The 18551-nt window shown below is 39.2% G+C and overlaps 1 protein-coding gene across 1 annotated transcript; it reads left to right on the forward strand.

The window, feature by feature from the left end:
• Positions 1-11278: 11278 nt before the first annotated feature.
• Positions 11279-12886, forward strand: LOC127131307 (uncharacterized). Its single transcript, XM_051060234.1, has 2 exons — positions 11279-12033; positions 12130-12886. The coding sequence occupies exons 1-2, from the start codon at positions 11279-11281 to the stop codon at positions 12884-12886; spliced, it is 1512 nt and encodes a 503-aa protein (XP_050916191.1).
• Positions 12887-18551: the final 5665 nt, after the last annotated feature.

The raw sequence follows: 18551 nt of genomic DNA on the forward strand, positions 1-18551 counted from the left end.
CCGACTTCGTCAACCTATCAACAATCACCCAAATAGCCTCAAAACTCTTACTTGTCCTCGGCAACCCAGAAACAAAATCCATACTGATACTATCCCACTTCCACTCAGGAATAGCCAACGGTTGCATTAGCCCAGACGGCTTCTGATGCTCAATCTTTGACTTCTGACAAGTCAAACAGGAATAAACAAAACTCGCAATTTCTCTCTTCATTCCTGGCCACCAAAATAATCTTTTCAAATCATGATACATTTTCGTAGCTCCAGGATGAATACTCAAACCACTACGATGTCCTTCTTCAAGAATACTCTTCTTAAGTCCCGTAACATCTGGAATACACACCCGATTACCAAATCTCAAAACACCATTCTCATCAACTCGGAATTCACCACCCTGACCTTGATTCACTAAAGTCAACTTATCAACCAAAAGCATATCAGATTTCTGACCCTCTCTAATCTCATCCAGAATACTACTTGTTAACTTCAACATTCCCAATTTAACACTATTGTGAGTACTCTCACACACCAAACTCAAGTCTCTGAACTGCTCAATTAAATCCAATTCCTTAACCATTAACATAGACATATGCAATGATTTCCGACTCAATGCATCAGCCACCACGTTTGCTTTACCCGGATGGTAATTCAAACCAAAATCATAATCTTTCAGAAATTCTAACCATCTCCTCTGTCTCATATTCAGCTCTTTCTGATCAAACAAATACTTTAAACTTTTATGGTCACTGAAAACTTCAAATCTTGACCCATACAAATAATGCCTCCACAACTTCAGAACAAATACCACAGCTGCCAACTCTAAATCATGCGTCGGATAGTTCCTCTCATGAACCCTCAGCTGTCTCGAAGCATAAGCTATAACCTGCTTATTCTGCATCAACACGCCACCCAAACCCAACAATGAAGCATCACAGTAAACCTCAAATGGTTCCGACGAACTCGGTAATATCATAATAGGAGCAGTGGTCAACCTTCTCTTTAACTCTTGGAAACCTTCTTCACATTTTGAGTCCCAAACAAACGCTTGCCCCTTTCTAGTCAACATTGTCAACGGTAACGCCAACTTGGAAAATCCCTCAATGAATTTCCTATAATAACCTGCAAGTCCAAGGAAACTCCTTATCTCAGAAACTGACTTCGGAGCTTCCCACCTAGATACCGCTTCTATCTTAGAAGGATCAACAGCAACACCACCTCTTGAAATCACATGACCAAGAAAACTAACCTCTCCTAACCAAAATTCACACTTGGATAGTTTAGCGAATAACTTCTTTTCTCGTAGAACTCCCAAAACCACTCTCAAATGCTCAGCATGCTCTTCTTCAGATTTCGAATACACCAAAATATCATCAATAAACACCACAACAAATTGATCTAGGTACGGATGGAAAATCCTATTCATATACTCCATAAATACACCAGGCGCATTAGTCACACCAAACGGCATTACAGAATACTCATAATGTCCATACCTTGTTCTGAAAGCAGTCTTCTGAATATCTTCAGTTTTCACACGTATCTGATGATACCCAGATCTCAAATCTATTTTGCTGAACACACTCGCACCAACCAACTGATCCATCAAGTCATCAATCCTCGGCAAAGGATACCGATTCTTGATCGTCACTTTATTCAGTTGCCTATAGTCCACACACAACCTCATAGTACCTTCCTTCTTCTTAACCAACAACACTGGTGCACCCCACGGTGACACACTCGGACGAATAAATTTCTTATCCAACAGGTCTTCCAGCTGACTCTTCAATTCAGCTAACTCAACAGCAGACATACGGTACGGAGCCATCGATATCGGTCTAGTACCAGGTACCAAATCAATCGAGAACTCAACTTCACGCTCTGGCGGCAATTCATTCACCTCTTCCGGAAACACATCAGGAAAATCACACACCACAGCTAGATCACCAATCACCAGTTTATCTTTAGCTTCCATAGTCGCTAACAGCATAAACAACTCTGCCCCATCTGCCACTGCCTCATTCACCTGCCTTGCTGATAGAAACAAACTCTTTCCTTCCTCAATCTCAGGGAATATCACTGTCTTATCAAAACAGTTGATAGAAACTCGGTTAAACACCAACCAGTTCATACCCAGGATAACATCAATCTGCACTAGTGGAAGACACACAAGGTCTATCCCAAAGTCTCTACCAAAAATACTTAAAGGACAATTCAAACAAACCGAAGTAGTAGTCACTGAACCCTTCGCAGGAGTATCAATCACCATACTACCCAACATCTCAGATATCTCTAACTTAAGTTTCACAGCACAATCCAAAGATATAAAAGAATGAGTCGCACCTGTGTCAATAATAGCTACAAGAGGAAAGCCATTAATATAACACGTACCTCGGATCAAACGATCATCTGCAGAAGTCTCAGAACCCGATAAAGCAAAAACCTTGCCTCCTGACTGATTCTCTTTCTTCGGCTTAGGACACTGTGGACTGATATGACCCAACTCTCCACAATTGAAACAAGTCACAGTCTTCAACCGGCAATCTGCAGCTAAATGACCACCTTTTCCACATTTGAAACACTTCTTCTCATTACTGGTACACTCATGGATACGATGTCCAGCCTGACCACATCTGTAACACTTAACAGGAGCACTAGAATCTCCCCCACTAGTCCTCTTCGTCCCACTCTGCCTCTGAAAACCTTTGCCAGCTGCATACGGTTTTCCACGATCCATCTGATTCTTGCCTCTCCTATCAACTCTCTGCTGATAGCTTTCAGCTCTTGCCTTGGAATCCTGTTCGAAAATCCTGCAACAGTCAACCAAATCAGAAAACACTCTAATCCTCTGATATCCAATCGCCTGCTTGATCTCGGGACGCAACCCGTTCTCAAACTTCACACACTTGGAAAATTCCCCAGCAGCCTCAGCATAGGGAGTATAATACTTAGACAACTCTGTGAACTTAGCAGCATACTCCGTAACAGACCGGTTACCCTGCTTCAATTCCAAGAACTCTATCTCTTTCTTTCCTCTGACATCTTCGGGAAAATACTTCCTCAGAAATCTCTCTCTGAATACAGCCCAAGTAATCTCAGCATCTCCAGCAGCTTCCAACTCAGTGCGGGTAGCAACCCACCAATCATCAGCTTCTTCTGACAGCATATGTGTACCGAACCTGACCTTCTGGTTATCAGCACACTCAGTTACTCTGAAGATCCTCTCTATCTCCTTCAACCACTTCTGAGCACCATCTGGATCGTATGCTCCTTTGAACATTGGAGGATTGTTCTTCTGGAACTCACTCAACTGACGAGCAGCTCCCATTCCCACAACATTTGGATTTCCTCCAAGTACTCCAGCTAGCATACCCAGAGCCTCAGCAATCGCAGCATCATCTCTACCTCTTCCAGCCATCTCTATTCTGAAAACCCAACAAGCTAAAACAATAAGTACTGATAGGGTTACACAACACCTATCCCGTACAGGGGAAACAGAAAAATTACGACTCGACTCGACCGACTATGCTCTGATACCACTAATGTAACACCCTTCTAAATACCCCAAAGTATTATAATTAAAATAACAATATATATTCATCAGAGTAATTATGCCCCGAAGGGTGTCACACAATCATTTCACAACAATTATCAAAATATCCTGTCATGCTCATTTCTTTAATCAAAATAAGATTCTTTGCATAAATCGCAGCGGGATCAATTCAACATCAATGTAAAACATGTACACAATACATGTCAATCATTCAACAACAGAAATCAAATTAATTAAAACATCCCCTCCCGATGTTACATCTATCAGAGCATGACCCATAAGAAACTACTCTAGACTCCAAGCATTAGCTTCTACTCAACTCATTTCTCGTTACCTGAAAAATAGGCGTAAGGGTGAGTTCCTCAATCAATATAATAAGCATTATAGAACAATATGTAATGCCAAGTAATTAACACATTAATTCACCCTAATCAGACTACGCATTTAGCAACAGCAATATTCGTTCAAATATCATACTCAACAGTAGATTCTCAACCATATTCAACATCAATAACACAACACACAATACACATATAATACTGGAATACATCCATTCATATTATATGCCATACATTCATTATGCAATGAGACTCTATGCATGCGGTACCGACTATTTGTGAACATATAGTTCAACCTCACCGTCCAAACCCAGGCACGACTACCAAGCTCACTAGTCCCACTCATTTGAGACATAGTGACTCACTCACTAATTCCTCACCATGGGAATTAGCTACCACCCCAAATGGGCCATGAAATGCACGCTAATCACCTAGCATGCAAACATCAACAACAACAATCAAATGATATACTCACTAATTCCTCACCATGGGAATTAGCTACCACCCCAAATGGGCCACAACATGCATGCTAATCACCTAGCAATGCAACATCAACAACAATCAAGAATAGACACATGCTCACACTCTAAGCCATAATACAGTCTATTCACAAACGTATACATTCACATCATCATGCATACCCTCACACATTATCAACATAATTAATCACAAAAGCATATCATATCATGCCACATAATCAAACACAGTATTAGCCCGCTCTACTAATACCTATACCACTCAAAACAACGGGAAACGATCCCTACAACATCATATCTCAGCTAAGTACATCACTCAGCCTAAACAACCAAAAACTGCACAACAACAGTTCAGGAAAATCCCAACTCTGCCCATACGCGTACTGTCCATGCCATACGTGTATTGCCCAAACCTGGCCAACTCCATACGCGTAATGCCTACTCTCTTACGCGTATTGCGCATTTCCTCGCCCAACTCATACGCGTACCACCTATCCCATACGCGTACGCTACGCGTAACAACTTCCCATTACGCGTACCAACAGAGACCAATTTACGTTCAAAATATCATCTTTTTCTCCCATACGCGTAAGGCCTCCTCCATACGCGTATCAGCCAGCTCATACGCGTATTGCCTAGTGCCATACGCGTATGACCAGAAACCAGAACTCTCAGATCTGCTATGGCTTTCTCTGTTACGAAACCTATCCGATCCAACCTCCCACAGTCCAAATTACACAAAATAATCGTCCATATCATCTACACGAATCATATCCTATTCATCTTCACCAATCTTAACATTATCTCTTCTAATTCCTACGAATTCTTTTCAATTATCATCCAATTTCATTATCCAATTTCATTCATCCAATATTTCACCATTTCATCATGCATCAATCAAATCAGAGATACAACCAATGGTTATCACTACCCAGTACATATTATCATATAATACCCTTTAACCGATGATAAACCCCCCTTACCTGAGTTAATCCGGCAGTCTCTGAGCTCCAAGCTTTCCCTTCCTTCAACCCTCGTTCTTTTGCTTTTTGCCCTTTCTGCCTCTTTTTCCTTTTCACGTGAAATTAACCTTTTTACCAAAAATGGGATTTTTTCTAAATTCCAACTTATATATTATTCCAATAAATAATTATCCCAATAATTATTATTCCAAAATAATAATAATAATTCAAATGTTCTAATTAAATTAATAAACATATTATTAATTTAATTTAAATAAATACATATTATTATCGGGGTGTTACACCTAGCATATAGCCTATTTGTTAGCACCCTAATATGTGGAAATTAGGTTAACTTGCTTAACCCGAATTTTATGAAATTTAAGTTCAAGGCCCAAGTACTGCATTATAAAAGGATGACAATCCTACTTTCAGCAATTCAGTGATTTGAAGTGTGAAGAATTCAATATATCATTATATATTATTGTTGTACTTTCATTGTGTCTTGAATTAGGTTTTACTTGTGAACCAAGTAATTATCACCTAGATGATTGCATTGGACTAGGGTGTTTATTGAGTTGTAATTGTTGTGTCACTTTAAGCTTTTAAGCGTGAGTGTTGTGTTTCTTGATTAAAGCTTTTAAGCACAATCAAGAGTTGTTTGAAGTATATCTTCACCATTGACTTTAAAATTCTTAATGGTTGTAATCACTGCCGTGATTGAGGGGGGGTGAATAGGTACTCAGGTCTTAGTTTAGATTGAAATTGCATTGGGTAGGTCTTAAGTGATAGGATTAAACTGGTGGTTTAAGTCCTGAATTAATACCTCTTATAGTGGATTTCCTCCCTGGCTTGGTAGCCCCCAGACGTAGGTGTGTTTGTGATCAAACTGGGTAAATAATTCTCTGTGTCATTTACTGCTTTTTACATTTACTTTCTGCATACATTACCTGTCTGCACAGAATTGGATGTCATAACATCCAATGTGACATCGATAGTCTGTTACTAGAATTTCAATTGGCATCAGAGCAGGCACCCTGCCTGTTAGTTTCTAGTTGAGATCTAGGGACGTTACTTTCTAGTACCATGGACAAGGATGTAGGATTCTCAAATAGACCACCCATGCTGGATGGTTCTAACTATGATGATTGGAAACCTCGTATGATAGCCTTCTTGAGGTCTCTGGATAGCAAGGTCTGGAGAGCTGTCAACAAAGGATGGGAACATCCAACGAAGACAGGTAAAGATGGAATCATTATGCAAATTCCTGAAGAAGAGTGGGACAAAGAGCAAGAGGCATTAGCCCTTGGAAACTCTAAGGCTTTGAATGCACTGTTCAATGGGATAAATAAGAACATTTTCAGACTGGTGCATCACTGTGAACTAGCTAAAGAAGTTTGGGATACTCTCAAAACAACTCATGAAGGTACCTCCAAGGTAAGGATGTCTAAACTCCAGATGCTGACTACTAAGTTTGAAAATCTGAGGATGAAAGAGGATGAGACTATTCATGACTTCCACATGAATATTCTTGAAATTGCCAACACTTCTGGAGGCTTAGGAGAGAAAGTGTCTGAAGAAAAACTTGTAAGAAATATTCTCAGATCATTGCCCAAGAGATTTGCCATGAAGGTTACTGCTATAGAAGAGGCTCAAGATATCTGCAATATGAAGGTTGATGAGCTTATTGGTTCTCTCCAAACTTTTGAAATGGGCTTCTGTGAGAATGTTGAAAAGAAAAACAAAAGCATAGCTTGTGTATCAAATACTGAAGAGGATTCAGAAGAAGGAAATATTGGAGGTGATGAAAGTATATCAGAAGCTATAGCCATGCTTGGAAGACAGTTCAATAAGTTCATAAAGAAGATTGATCTAAAAGGTAGACCAAATGTCAAGAACATTTCATCTGACATCAGTAGAAGATCAAAATCTGAAGAAAAGTCCAACCAAGGCAAGGGAATCCAGTGTCATGGATGTGAAGGTTTTGGACACATTAGAGCTGAATGTCCTACCTTCCTCAAGAAGCAAAAGAAGGGACTATCTGTCACCTGGTCTGATGGAGACTCTGAGAGTGAATCAGAAGGAGAATCTGCAAAACATGTCACTGCACTAACTAGTGTTTGTGCCTCTGATGATGACTCAAGTGGAGATGAACTTACATTTGATGAACTTGCTGCTTCATATAAAGAGTTATGTGTCAAAAGTGCAGAAGTGTGTCTACAAGGAGAAAAGCAGAAGAAACTTATCAAGGAGCTGGAAGCTGAGAAGAAGAAGCATCTGACAGTCATAGATGATCTAAATGGTGAGATAACCTTGTTGACCACTAAGCTAGATCAAATGACAAAATCCATCAGAATGCTGAATAAAGGAACTGACACTTTGGAAGAAATTCTAAAGGTGGGACAGAAATCAGGAACCATGTCTGGTTTAGGCTTTGTTAAGGAATCCTCATCTGAATTCAAAAGCTCAAAGGCTGAAGTTCAGAAAATCAAGCAGAAGTCACAACCAATGTCACAACATCATGGAAATAGGAGGATTAACCATCAAAAGAAGAAATTTCAAATATGGAGATGCCACTACTGTGGAAGATTTGGTCACATAAAGCCCTTCTGTTACAGGTCGCATGGTTATCCTAACCAGACCCCTCAAGTTAGACCTAAGCAGAAGGCACCTAAGGATAATGCCCCTATCAAGAACCAACAATGGGTTGCTAGAATAGCTCACACATCTCTAAGGGCATCTACCAAAGAAGACTGGTATTTTGATAGTGGTTGCTCAAGACATATGACTGGGATGAATAACTTATTGGTAGATATACAACCTCATACTACCAGTTATGTGACCTTTGGTGATGGAGCTAAAGGAAAAATCAAAGGTGTTGGTAAGCTGCACAGTCTTGGAGTTCCAGAACTGAATAATGTGTTATTAGTAAAAGGACTAACTGCTAATCTCATCAGCATAAACCAGCTATGTGATCAAGGCTTCAATGTACAATTCACTAAGGAAGAATGTGTTGTGACAAATGGAGAAAATAAGGAAGTTATGAGAGGATCCAGATCCAAAGATAACTGCTATCTATGGGAACCTAAAGTCTCAAACTACTCCTCAATGTGCTTCTTAGCCAAGGAAGAAAAGGAAGTGAAGTTGTGGCATAGAAGACTTGGACATCTTCATTTAAGAGGAATGAAGAAGATCATATACAAGGAAGTAGTTAGAGGAATCCCAAAGCTACTTATTGATGAAGGAAAAGTTTGTGGAGAATGTCAGGTTGGCAAGCAAACCAAGATGTCACATCTTAAGCTTGGACATCCTACAACATCCAAAACTCTAGAACTTTTGCACATGGACTTAATGGGACCTATACAGGTTGAAAGTCTTGGTGGGAAGAGATATGCTTATGTGGTTGTTGATGACCATTCCAGATACACATGGATAAGCTTCATCAGAGAAAAATCAGATGCATTTGATGTCTTCAAAGATCTATGCATAAGACTCCAAAGAGAAAAGGATAGTAGTGTTATCAGAATAAGAAGTGACCATGGAAAGGAGTTTAAAAATTCCAAGTTTGATGATTTCTGCTCATCTGAAGGAATAAGTCATGAGTTTTCCTCACCTATTACTCCTTAGCAAAATGGAGTAGTTGAAAGGAAGAACAGAACTATTCAAGAATCTGCTAGAGCTATGATTCATGCAAAGAAGCTTCCTATGCACTTTTGGGCTGAAGCTATGAATACAGCTTGCTATGTTCACAACAGAGTTACCGTGAGAAAGGGAACCTCTTCCACTCTGTATGAAATATGGAAAGGCAGAAAACCTACTGTGAAGTACTTTCATATCTTTGGAAGCAAATGTTACATTCTTACAGATCATGAACAGAGAAGAAAAATGGACCCCAAAAGTGATGAGGGTATATTCTTGGGATACTCTACTAACAGCAGAGCATACAGAGTTTTCAACTCCAGAACTAATGTCCTGATGGAATCCATAAATGTTATTGTTGATGATAAAGATGAAGAATCCAATGTCATAGAGGATGTTGGAACATTCCTTGAGACTTCAACAGAAAATGTACAAGATACTCCTCCTGGACTTGAGTTAGAAGCATCCAACAAAGTGTCTTCTATCAGGATTCAGAAAGACCACCCTAAGGATCTTATCATAGGAGATCCCAATAGTGGTGTGATTACTAGATCAAGGGAGAATAGCTCAAATTCCTGCTTTGTATCCAAGGTTGAACCTAAAAATGTGAAAGAAGCTCTGACTGATGAATATTGGATCAATGTTATGCAAGATGAACTGGAGCAGTTTAAAAGGAATGAAGTATGGGAGTTAGTTCCAAGACCTGAAGGGACTAACATCATTGGCACCAAGTGGATTTACAAGAACAAGTCTGATGAGAAAGGAGTAATCACTAGGAATAAAGCAAGACTAATGGCACAAGGGTATACTCAAGTTGAAGGGGTTGATTTTAATGAGACTTTTGCACCTGTTGCAAGACTTGAGTCAATAAGGTTGCTGTTAGGTGTTGCCTGCATTCTGAAGTTCAAATTGTTCCAAATGGATGTGAAGAGTGCCTTTTTAAATGGCTACTTGAATGAAGAAGTCTATGTGGAACAACCTAAAGGGTTCAGTGATCCTAATCTACCAAAACATGTGTACAAGTTGAGGAAAGCTCTGTATGGATTGAAGCAAGCTCCTAGAGCTTGGTATGAGAGGCTGACTGAATTTCTGACTACTAATGGTTACAGAAAAGGAGGGATAGATAAGACTTTATTTGTGAAGGATGAAGATGGAAAAATCATGATTGCCCAAATATATGTGGATGATATTGTCTTTGGTGGAATGTCAGATAGAATGGTGAAACATTTTGTTAACCAGATGCAATCTGAATTTGAAATGAGTTTGGTTGGGGAATTGACTTATTTTCTTGGACTGCAAGTTAAACAGATGGAAGATTTTATGTTTCTCTCCCAAAGCAAATATGCCAAGAACATAGTTAAGAAGTTTGGTATGGATAATGCTAGTCACAAAAGAACTCCTGCACCTACTCATTTAAAGTTAACTAAAGATGAAGGAGGTTCTAGTATTGATCAATGCTTGTATAGAAGCATGATAGGTAGCCTACTATATCTAACTGCTAGTAGACCTGATATTGCCTATGCAGTTGGTGTGTGTGCTAGATACCAAGCAGAACCCAAAGTGAGTCACTTAAATCAAGTCAAGAGGATTCTCAAGTATATTAATGGGACTTGTGATTATGGTATGCTCTACTCTCATGGCTCTGAGCCTATCTTATCTGGGTATTGTGATGCTGATTGGGTTGGGAGTGCTGATGACAGAAAAAGCACATCAGGAGGATGTTTCTTCTTGGGAAACAATCTCATATCTTGGTTCAGCAAGAAACAGAACTGTGTATCATTATCCAGTGCAGAAGTTGAGTACATAGCAGCTGGAAGCAGTTGTTCCCAACTGGTATGGATGAAACAGATGCTGACTGAGTATAATGTCACTCAGAATGTCATGACATTGTTATGTGACAATCTCAGTGCCATCAATATTTCAAAGAATCCTATCCAACACAGCAGGACCAAACATATTGACATTAGACATCACTTCATAAGAGATCTGGTAGAAGACAAAGTGATTACCTTGGAACATGTGGCAACTGAACTATAACTTGCTGACATATTTACAAAGGCTTTGGATGCTACTCAGTTTGAAAATTTAAGGGGCAAGTTGGGAATATGTCTTTCTGATGAATTATAGTAACTAAGGATGTTAGGAATTTACTGTTTAATATTTCAAATTATTAAACAATTGAAAGTGTGCTCTGATTGGTCAACAGATAATAGTTATTTCACTTGCAACAAGCGTTACTTCTTCCACTCTTTCAACTTCCATTCACGCAAGCATCCTCTCATAGAAATTTTTAATTTCGTCTCTAAGATACTCATCATGTCTCAACCATCCAACTCTTCTCCTTCCAAGAACATGCCTTGTTCTCCTAGCGCTGAACCTAGCAACCCTAACAGACAAGATCCTGTTGCTGACTCTGTGAATACCCCATATGCAAGAAGACCTAAAGAAACCGTATCAGGCTTCTCCTCATCCATCGTTCTTGAGGAACGAACCAAAGAAGGTTCTAGGTATGTTCACAATGCCATTGCCACTATAGTGACTGGAATACTGTCTGGAAATCATGAGGTCCTTGGGGTTTCCATTCCCTTAAACACTATTAAACCTGATAGTGTTGCTGATCAAGAAAATACTGAGTCTTTAGGAAAGAATATCTCTGATTATGTTGAGCAAACTGATGCCCATAAGGAGTCAAATGTTGACAAACCCTTAGATAATGTGGCTGGTGAGGAAGTTCATGTCACTCATGATGTCAGTGACAACCCTAACTGTGAGGCTAAAACAGTAGACCTGGAGGAATTTTCTGATAATGAGCTGTTGTCCTTTGTCCTCCCTAGCATAGCCAAAAGGGTTAGGACTAGGAGAGAAAAGAAAATTGTGGCTCAAAGGTCCCCAAGAAAGAAGATTGATGTTCCAACCTCTTCCAAGACAACGGTGGCAGTCGAGAGTTCCCTCAAGAGGAAAGTTCATGGTCCAACCAAATCTTGGATCAAAGTGGTGCCCAAGAAAAAGAAGACCATGTTTGTTGTTGTTGAGTCTGACTCAAATGTTCCTTGTAATGTCTCTGACATTCTGTCAAAGAAGAAGCCAACCACTAGCAAGCTTGCAGTTAGTGTCCCTGAGGTACCAATTGACAACATATCTTTTCATTTTGCTTCAAGTGTAAACAGGTGGAAACATGTTTATCAGAAGAGGCTAGCTTTGGAAAGGGAATTAGCTCAGAATGTCCTAGACTGTAAGGATATTATGGATCTTATTCAAGAGGCTGGTTTAATGAAGACTGTGACTCAGTTTTCAAAGTGCTATGAGGTGTTGGTAAAGGAATTTATTGTTAATTTGTCTGAAGAATGTGTTGATGGCAAGTCTAAGGAATTCAGGAAAGTGTATGTGAGAGGCAAGTGTGTAAATTTCTCTCCTTCAGTGATCAACAAGTATTTGGGAAGGCCTGATGAATCTCAACCTGAGCTTGAGGTGACTGACAACAAAATCTGTCAAGTCATCACTGCTAATCAGGTAAGGAAGTGGCCTCTCAAAGGAAAATTGGTGGCAAGTAAACTGAGTGTCAAGTATGCAATGCTGCACAAGATTGGAGCTGCTAACTGGGTGCCCACCAATCATAAATCTACAGTTGCTGTAATGCTTGGAAAGTTTATATATGTTGTTGGAACCAAAGCCAAATTTGACTATGGCTCCTATATTTTTGATCAAACTTTGAAGCATGCAGGAAGCTTCAGTGTGAAGGGTCCTATAGCCTTTCCTTCTCTCATCTGTGGTATTGTTTTGAATCAGTTTCCAAACATCTTAACCGAGAATGATTCTGTGAAGAAAAGAGACAGCCCTATGTCTTTCAATCATAAGATGTTCCTAGGTACCCATGTCCCTGACATTGTCATGACATCAGGTGAGACATCACGTGTAAGCAATTAGCCAGGTAAAGTTGTTGTCATTGCAATGCTCAAAGAAACCTGCAGGGAATTAGAGGCAAGGAAGTTGAACTTGGAAAAATTGATTAGCTCTTTGGAGATGACTGAAGGTAATGTGCTAGTTGATGGTGGAGAATTTGGTGAAGTTGCTGCTGTTACAGAAGAAGCTGAAAGACAAGGTGAAGAGGGAGAAGCAAATGCCAGACCTGATGATGGCACAGACGATGATGCTGACTCTGAGTCAGATGACTAGAACATTTCTTGTGTTTCTGATAATTGCTTGTATTTTTATTTTTTTGGACTATAATATTAAGTGTTGCTTTGGCAACATTTTTGACAAAAAGGGGGAGTAACACTTGTACCCCAGGACAACAGATTTCTTTGAAGTTGAAGGTCCTATAAACAAGAGGTTATGTTGTTGTTTGCTCTCTGCTTGATCTTCTCTTGTGCTGCTGCTGTTTGAAGTTTAACTTCTATGTTTGCTAAGTGTATTAGCTAATTTGATTCTCTGTTTAGATGTGTGCTTTCTGCTGCTGTGAACTTTGTTGTGATGCCAAGTTGTTTTAGCCAAAAATTTGCCAAAGGGGGAGTTTGTAGATGTTTTTGATTGGCTGCATTTTATGTTAAAACACTTACTGTACTTAGATGTCTTGACTGATGTCATGACATGCTTAAGTAGTATGCTGCAGGATTAGCTAATACAGGATTTACTGGATGTCAAACTGAATATTATGACATTCATTCATGACAACATTTTCTGGATGTCAAACTGAATGTTATGACATTCATCCCTGACAGAACAGATGCTAAAGTATAGGCTAATTTTTCTGTTATGTTTCAGTATTTATCTCAGGCTGATTTTCAGGAAACTAACAGCTGTGCTAAAATTAAGAGACCTAGCATATATCCTATTTGTTAGCACCCTAATGTGTGGAAATTAGGTTAACTTGCTTAACCCTAATTTTATGAAATTCAAGTTCAAGGCCCAATATTATAAAAGGATGACAATCCTACTTTCAGCAACTCAGTGATTTGAAGCGTGAAGAATTCAATATATCATTATATATCATTGTTGTACTTTCATTGTGTCTTGAATTAGGTTTTACTTGTGAGCCAAGAAATTATCACCTAGATGATTGCACTGGACTAGGGTGTTTATTGAGTTGTAATTGTTGTGTCACTCTAAGCTTTTAAGCGTGAGTGTTGTGTTTCTTGATTAAAGCTTTTAAGCAGAATCAAGAGTTCTTTCAAGTATATCTTCACCACTGACTTTAAAATTCTTAATGGTTGTTGATCCGCTGTCGCACGCGGATCAAAACGAGTAATAATATATAGTAAACGGAAAGCGACACCTCGAGTATCGTATCGCAAGGACTCTTGAAAAATTAACCAAGTACGAAAACAAAATATGGGGGTTTCAGTTCGATTTAGAATAAGTGATTATGAAAAGTGATTAAAAAAATGACTATAGAATAAGCTGACACGAACCAACCTACTGCATCATCTTCCGACTTATCATTGATTCTTATAAAATTCCAAATCCCTAACGGGTCTGCTCCTATTCGATTACAATTACCATTAACAAGCATAAGGGAAATTATGCGAGTAATATTCCCAAATTCCGAATTAAGCAAACAGATTAAAAACTATTGCGAATTAAGCAGACGCAACTTGATCGTTCGTGATAAAATAAAAGCTATGTTAACACGAAATTGATTCGGGATCATCATTCATCAATCGAATTTAAGGATTCTATCCTATAGCAACAATTAGATTAAGCAAATAATTGGAATTATAAGAAGAATTCAAAGGAAACAAATTGGAATTAATAAAAACCTCAAAGCGGATTCTGAATTACAGTAGGTTGATTCAAAAGGGATTAGTTCTCCATAGTCATCTTGCTAGCTCTAAAAAAAATCGTACATGAACAGAAAAACGTAACCCTGTTTTTGGCTGCCTAACCTAGGTAAAAACACCCAAACCCGTTTCACAACTCAACCGGGTCAAATGTACGATCCGGCCCCAATACAACTAACCCAAACAAAATATAAAAATAATGCAGCAGCTTCAACGAAATTTCTGGCCCTGCTACAGTCTGATTCAGCTCTCAACTTCTGAACTAAAGTTGTAGATATTTTTCTTAGCTTTCCATCGACTGGTAGCATGTCTCAATCCGATACTCCTAGCTCAAGATATGATTTTTCTCGCGAAAGCTGCTAATGTTGAAAATTAAATACGAAATTAAATAAGTGCAAAAATAACATAAATTATGAAAACACATTAAAACATACAAATAATCAAAGCAAACCGAAGAAATGCTTAAGTACAAACATGGAAGAACGTGCATCCAAAATGCACTGATAAAATTCCCCCACACTTGAACTTTTGCATTCCGAACAAAATGAAAAACAAAACAAAACACAGACACATCAACGGTTACTCATTCTAGGCTACAAGTCATCTTCGGTTAAGTTTGCTTCGATAGGTACTAATCTTGCACACTAAGGACATTGTAAGAACACTAATCCACAGTTATGCAGACATAAATCTCCTGAATACACAAATCAACTCGAATCATGTTATTATATTAAAGCCTAACTTACTCATCCTTCTTTGGCTCTTTTTCATTCAGGCGCAATCACATTAAGCCCGTTATCTCCACACACTCATAGCAAGGCGACCGGTTAGTGACTCTGATCCTTTTCGCACAGGATTCTAGTACTTATGTGGCATAACCCTTTGCTTAGTCAGTTGTAGTTACGGGGGATCGGACCGTAATCCGCCCTACCAAGTTCAGCACCAGAAACCGCTGAACCAACTACAAAAGAGTCTTATTTCCAACTTTTTTTTGAAGGTTCCACAACCGTTGGGTTAAGTGACCGGGTGAGGGTCACCAAACTTAGAAGGTGCATTCCTTTATTATTTTTTTCTTTTTCGGAACACTCACTTATATTCATCGGCTTCCCTGCGTAGAGTGTGTGTGAGATGGTGCTGACTGTTGAAATAAACTACTCAAGAGCTGTCAGAGGATGAGAATGTAAGGCTAAAACATAATAAAAATTCAAATCAATTTCCATATGCAGGAGACTTACGGTGTTAAAACAATACCGATCTTGTGAATTTTTCCCAAGTCTCCGCAAACTCGACTCAAAGTAACCTATAGCCTAAAACTTTCAAGAAGATGCATTTTTTTATTTTAAATTTAAACCAAAAATAGAGAAAAATAAAACAAAGAAAATAAACAAATAAATGGTTCCCTCCCCCACACTTAAAACATACATTGTCCTCAATGAAAGAGCATAAATATAAAATAAGAGTGAGAGAAAGGAAAGAACACACCCGAGGAGTCAAGGCGGATATGTGACTGCATAAGCAACCTTTCCCAAAGAGATCTCTTCTACACTCTCTTCTTCCAAAGTCGGGTTCTCATGGAGTAGCTCTGGGGAGTGTCCATTGACCTTGAAATTTTGATTAATGCATTTGTCTTGTATTCCAGGATCAAAGAAGTATCTTCGATAAGTAAAAGTGTTGAATGGACACGTGAAAGTGATCTCCTTTTTTACAACATCAAGAATTAAAGGATTACGGGGCTGCCTCACTACTTTTATTTCATCTTTAAGTAAGATCCTATGCATATATATGGATGAGCTAAGATCACGAGTGTCAGTCATGGTCCATCCAATTCCCTTCTTATGTTTCTGCTTAAGTTGAAGCTTTGATGAATAATATGAATCTTTGGGAAGTGGTTTAGGCTTTACAGAATATGGTTGTTCAATGGATGGTATGTTTGGGGCAGCCGGAATGTCAAGAGCTTCATCCAAATAAACAACTTCGTTTATACTATCACCCTGCAAGGCAGCATCAATCTCAACACAAACAACACAGAGGTTAGTGTTAGTACAATCATCACATGAATAAACATCATCAAACTCAGATAGAGATGGAAAATCAAGTGAAAATAATTCAGAAAAGGTGTCATCAACCAACTCAGAGATCAATTCAATATGAAAAATAGAAGTCTCCTTCAAGGGAGGTTTCATGGCATCGAAAATGTTAAATTTTTCGACAATGTCACCAAATTCCATGGACATGGTTCCATCGTCGACATCAATTTTTGTTTTCGCCGTTTTCATGAACGGTCTGCCTAAAATGATGGGCAATTTGCTTGAATTTGTTTCTCCATTCATGTCCAGAATGTAGAAATCTGCAGGAAAAATCAAGTCATTAACTTGAACAAGCACATCTTCCACTACTCCAATGGGGCGAGCATTACTTCTGTTCGCTAGTTAAATGATTAAACCTGTATGCTGTAAAGGACCAAGATCAAGGTCATTATAAGCAGAAGTAGGCATAACATTAATGCCTGCTCCCAAATCAAGCATGCAATTGTCGAATTTACTATCTCCAATGGTACATGGAATATAAAAAGTTCCTGGATCCTTGCACTTTTGAGGTATGGCCTGATTGAGGGATGAAACAGTAGCTTTTTCAGGTGAATACTTAGGCTGGATAAGGGCTGAAATGTTTCGTCCCAAATTTACTCTCTCATTTCCCTTCAACCTTTTCTTACTTGTGCACACGTCTTTTAGAAATTTTGCATACTTTGGAACCTGCTTAATAACATCAAGTAGCGGAATATTTACCGCAACCTTTCGGAAAACATCCAGTATCTCTCTTTCTTTGTCTCCCTCCTCAATTCTTTTATTTTTCAGAACTCTATGTGGGAAGGGGACTGGTGGCCCATACTCCTTTTCTTTAATTTTTTCAGTTTCGACCACAACAGAAGAAGGAGAAGAAAGTTCAGCTGGGTGAGGCTCAGAAGGAGAAAGTTCAGAAGTTACCTCAATGATTTTTTTATTTTTTTCAGGGGCTGGTTCTGTAACTTTTCTGGATCTCAAAGAAATTGTGCTCACATTAGCATTAGGACCATTCGGATTAACAACTGTCTGGGCTGGAAGTTGGTTCGAACCTTGAGCTTGCATGTTATTTATTTGAGTAGCAAGCTGTCCCATCTGTGTGTTCAAGGTCTGAATGCTAGCATCGGTCTTTTGTTGGAACTGGAGGTTGTTCACGGCCATTTGCTTAACAAGATCCTCCAAGGATGGTCCGAAAGGCGCAGGGGCAGCCACTTGAGGTGAGTTCTGTTGTTGGCTGGTTTGCGGGTTTCCATATCGAAGGTTGGGATGGTTCCTCCAATTGGGATGGTATTTGTTGGTGGACAGGTCAGGAGTGTTGTTGTACCTGTTTTGATTGTAAAGGTTGGCTGCATAAGCTTGTGGCAGCTCAGTAATGGACTCGTCTCTCAGAATAGGACAAGTATCGGTCGGGTGCTCAGGAGAAGTACAAATGCCACACAAAGTTGTTGTTTAAGGTTTTGCTACTGCCAGCTGTTTGACTAAGGCAGTGAGTTCGTCAATTCTGGTCTCTAAGGCTTTGTTGGAAGAAACTTGAATTTGACTCACGCCTTTGCTTTGCACAAAATTGTCTCTAGTGGTGAACTGTTGAGAATTAAGAGACATATTTTCAATAAGGGCTTTGGCAACAGCTGGAGTTTTATCGACTAATGCTCCACCACTAGCAACATCAAGAATGTTCCTGTCCATCGGTAACAACCCCTTATAAAAGTATTGGATGAGGAGTTGCTCAGTGATCTGGTGTTGAGGGCAGCT

Source organism: Lathyrus oleraceus, chromosome 3 (genome assembly GCF_024323335.1).
Source record: "Lathyrus oleraceus cultivar Zhongwan6 chromosome 3, CAAS_Psat_ZW6_1.0, whole genome shotgun sequence".
Classification (NCBI taxonomy): Eukaryota; Viridiplantae; Streptophyta; class Magnoliopsida; order Fabales; family Fabaceae; genus Lathyrus; species Lathyrus oleraceus.

Bases quoted from the DNA above. Each gene is read 5' to 3' on its own strand.
- LOC127131307 (XM_051060234.1), top strand. From the start codon at position 11,279: ATGTCTCAACCATCCAACTCTTCTCCTTCCAAGAACATGCCTTGTTCT. The intron at 12,034-12,129 runs GTCAAAGAAGAA...AAGTGTAAACAG, and splicing joins TGTAATGTCTCTGACATTCT to GTGGAAACATGTTTATCAGA.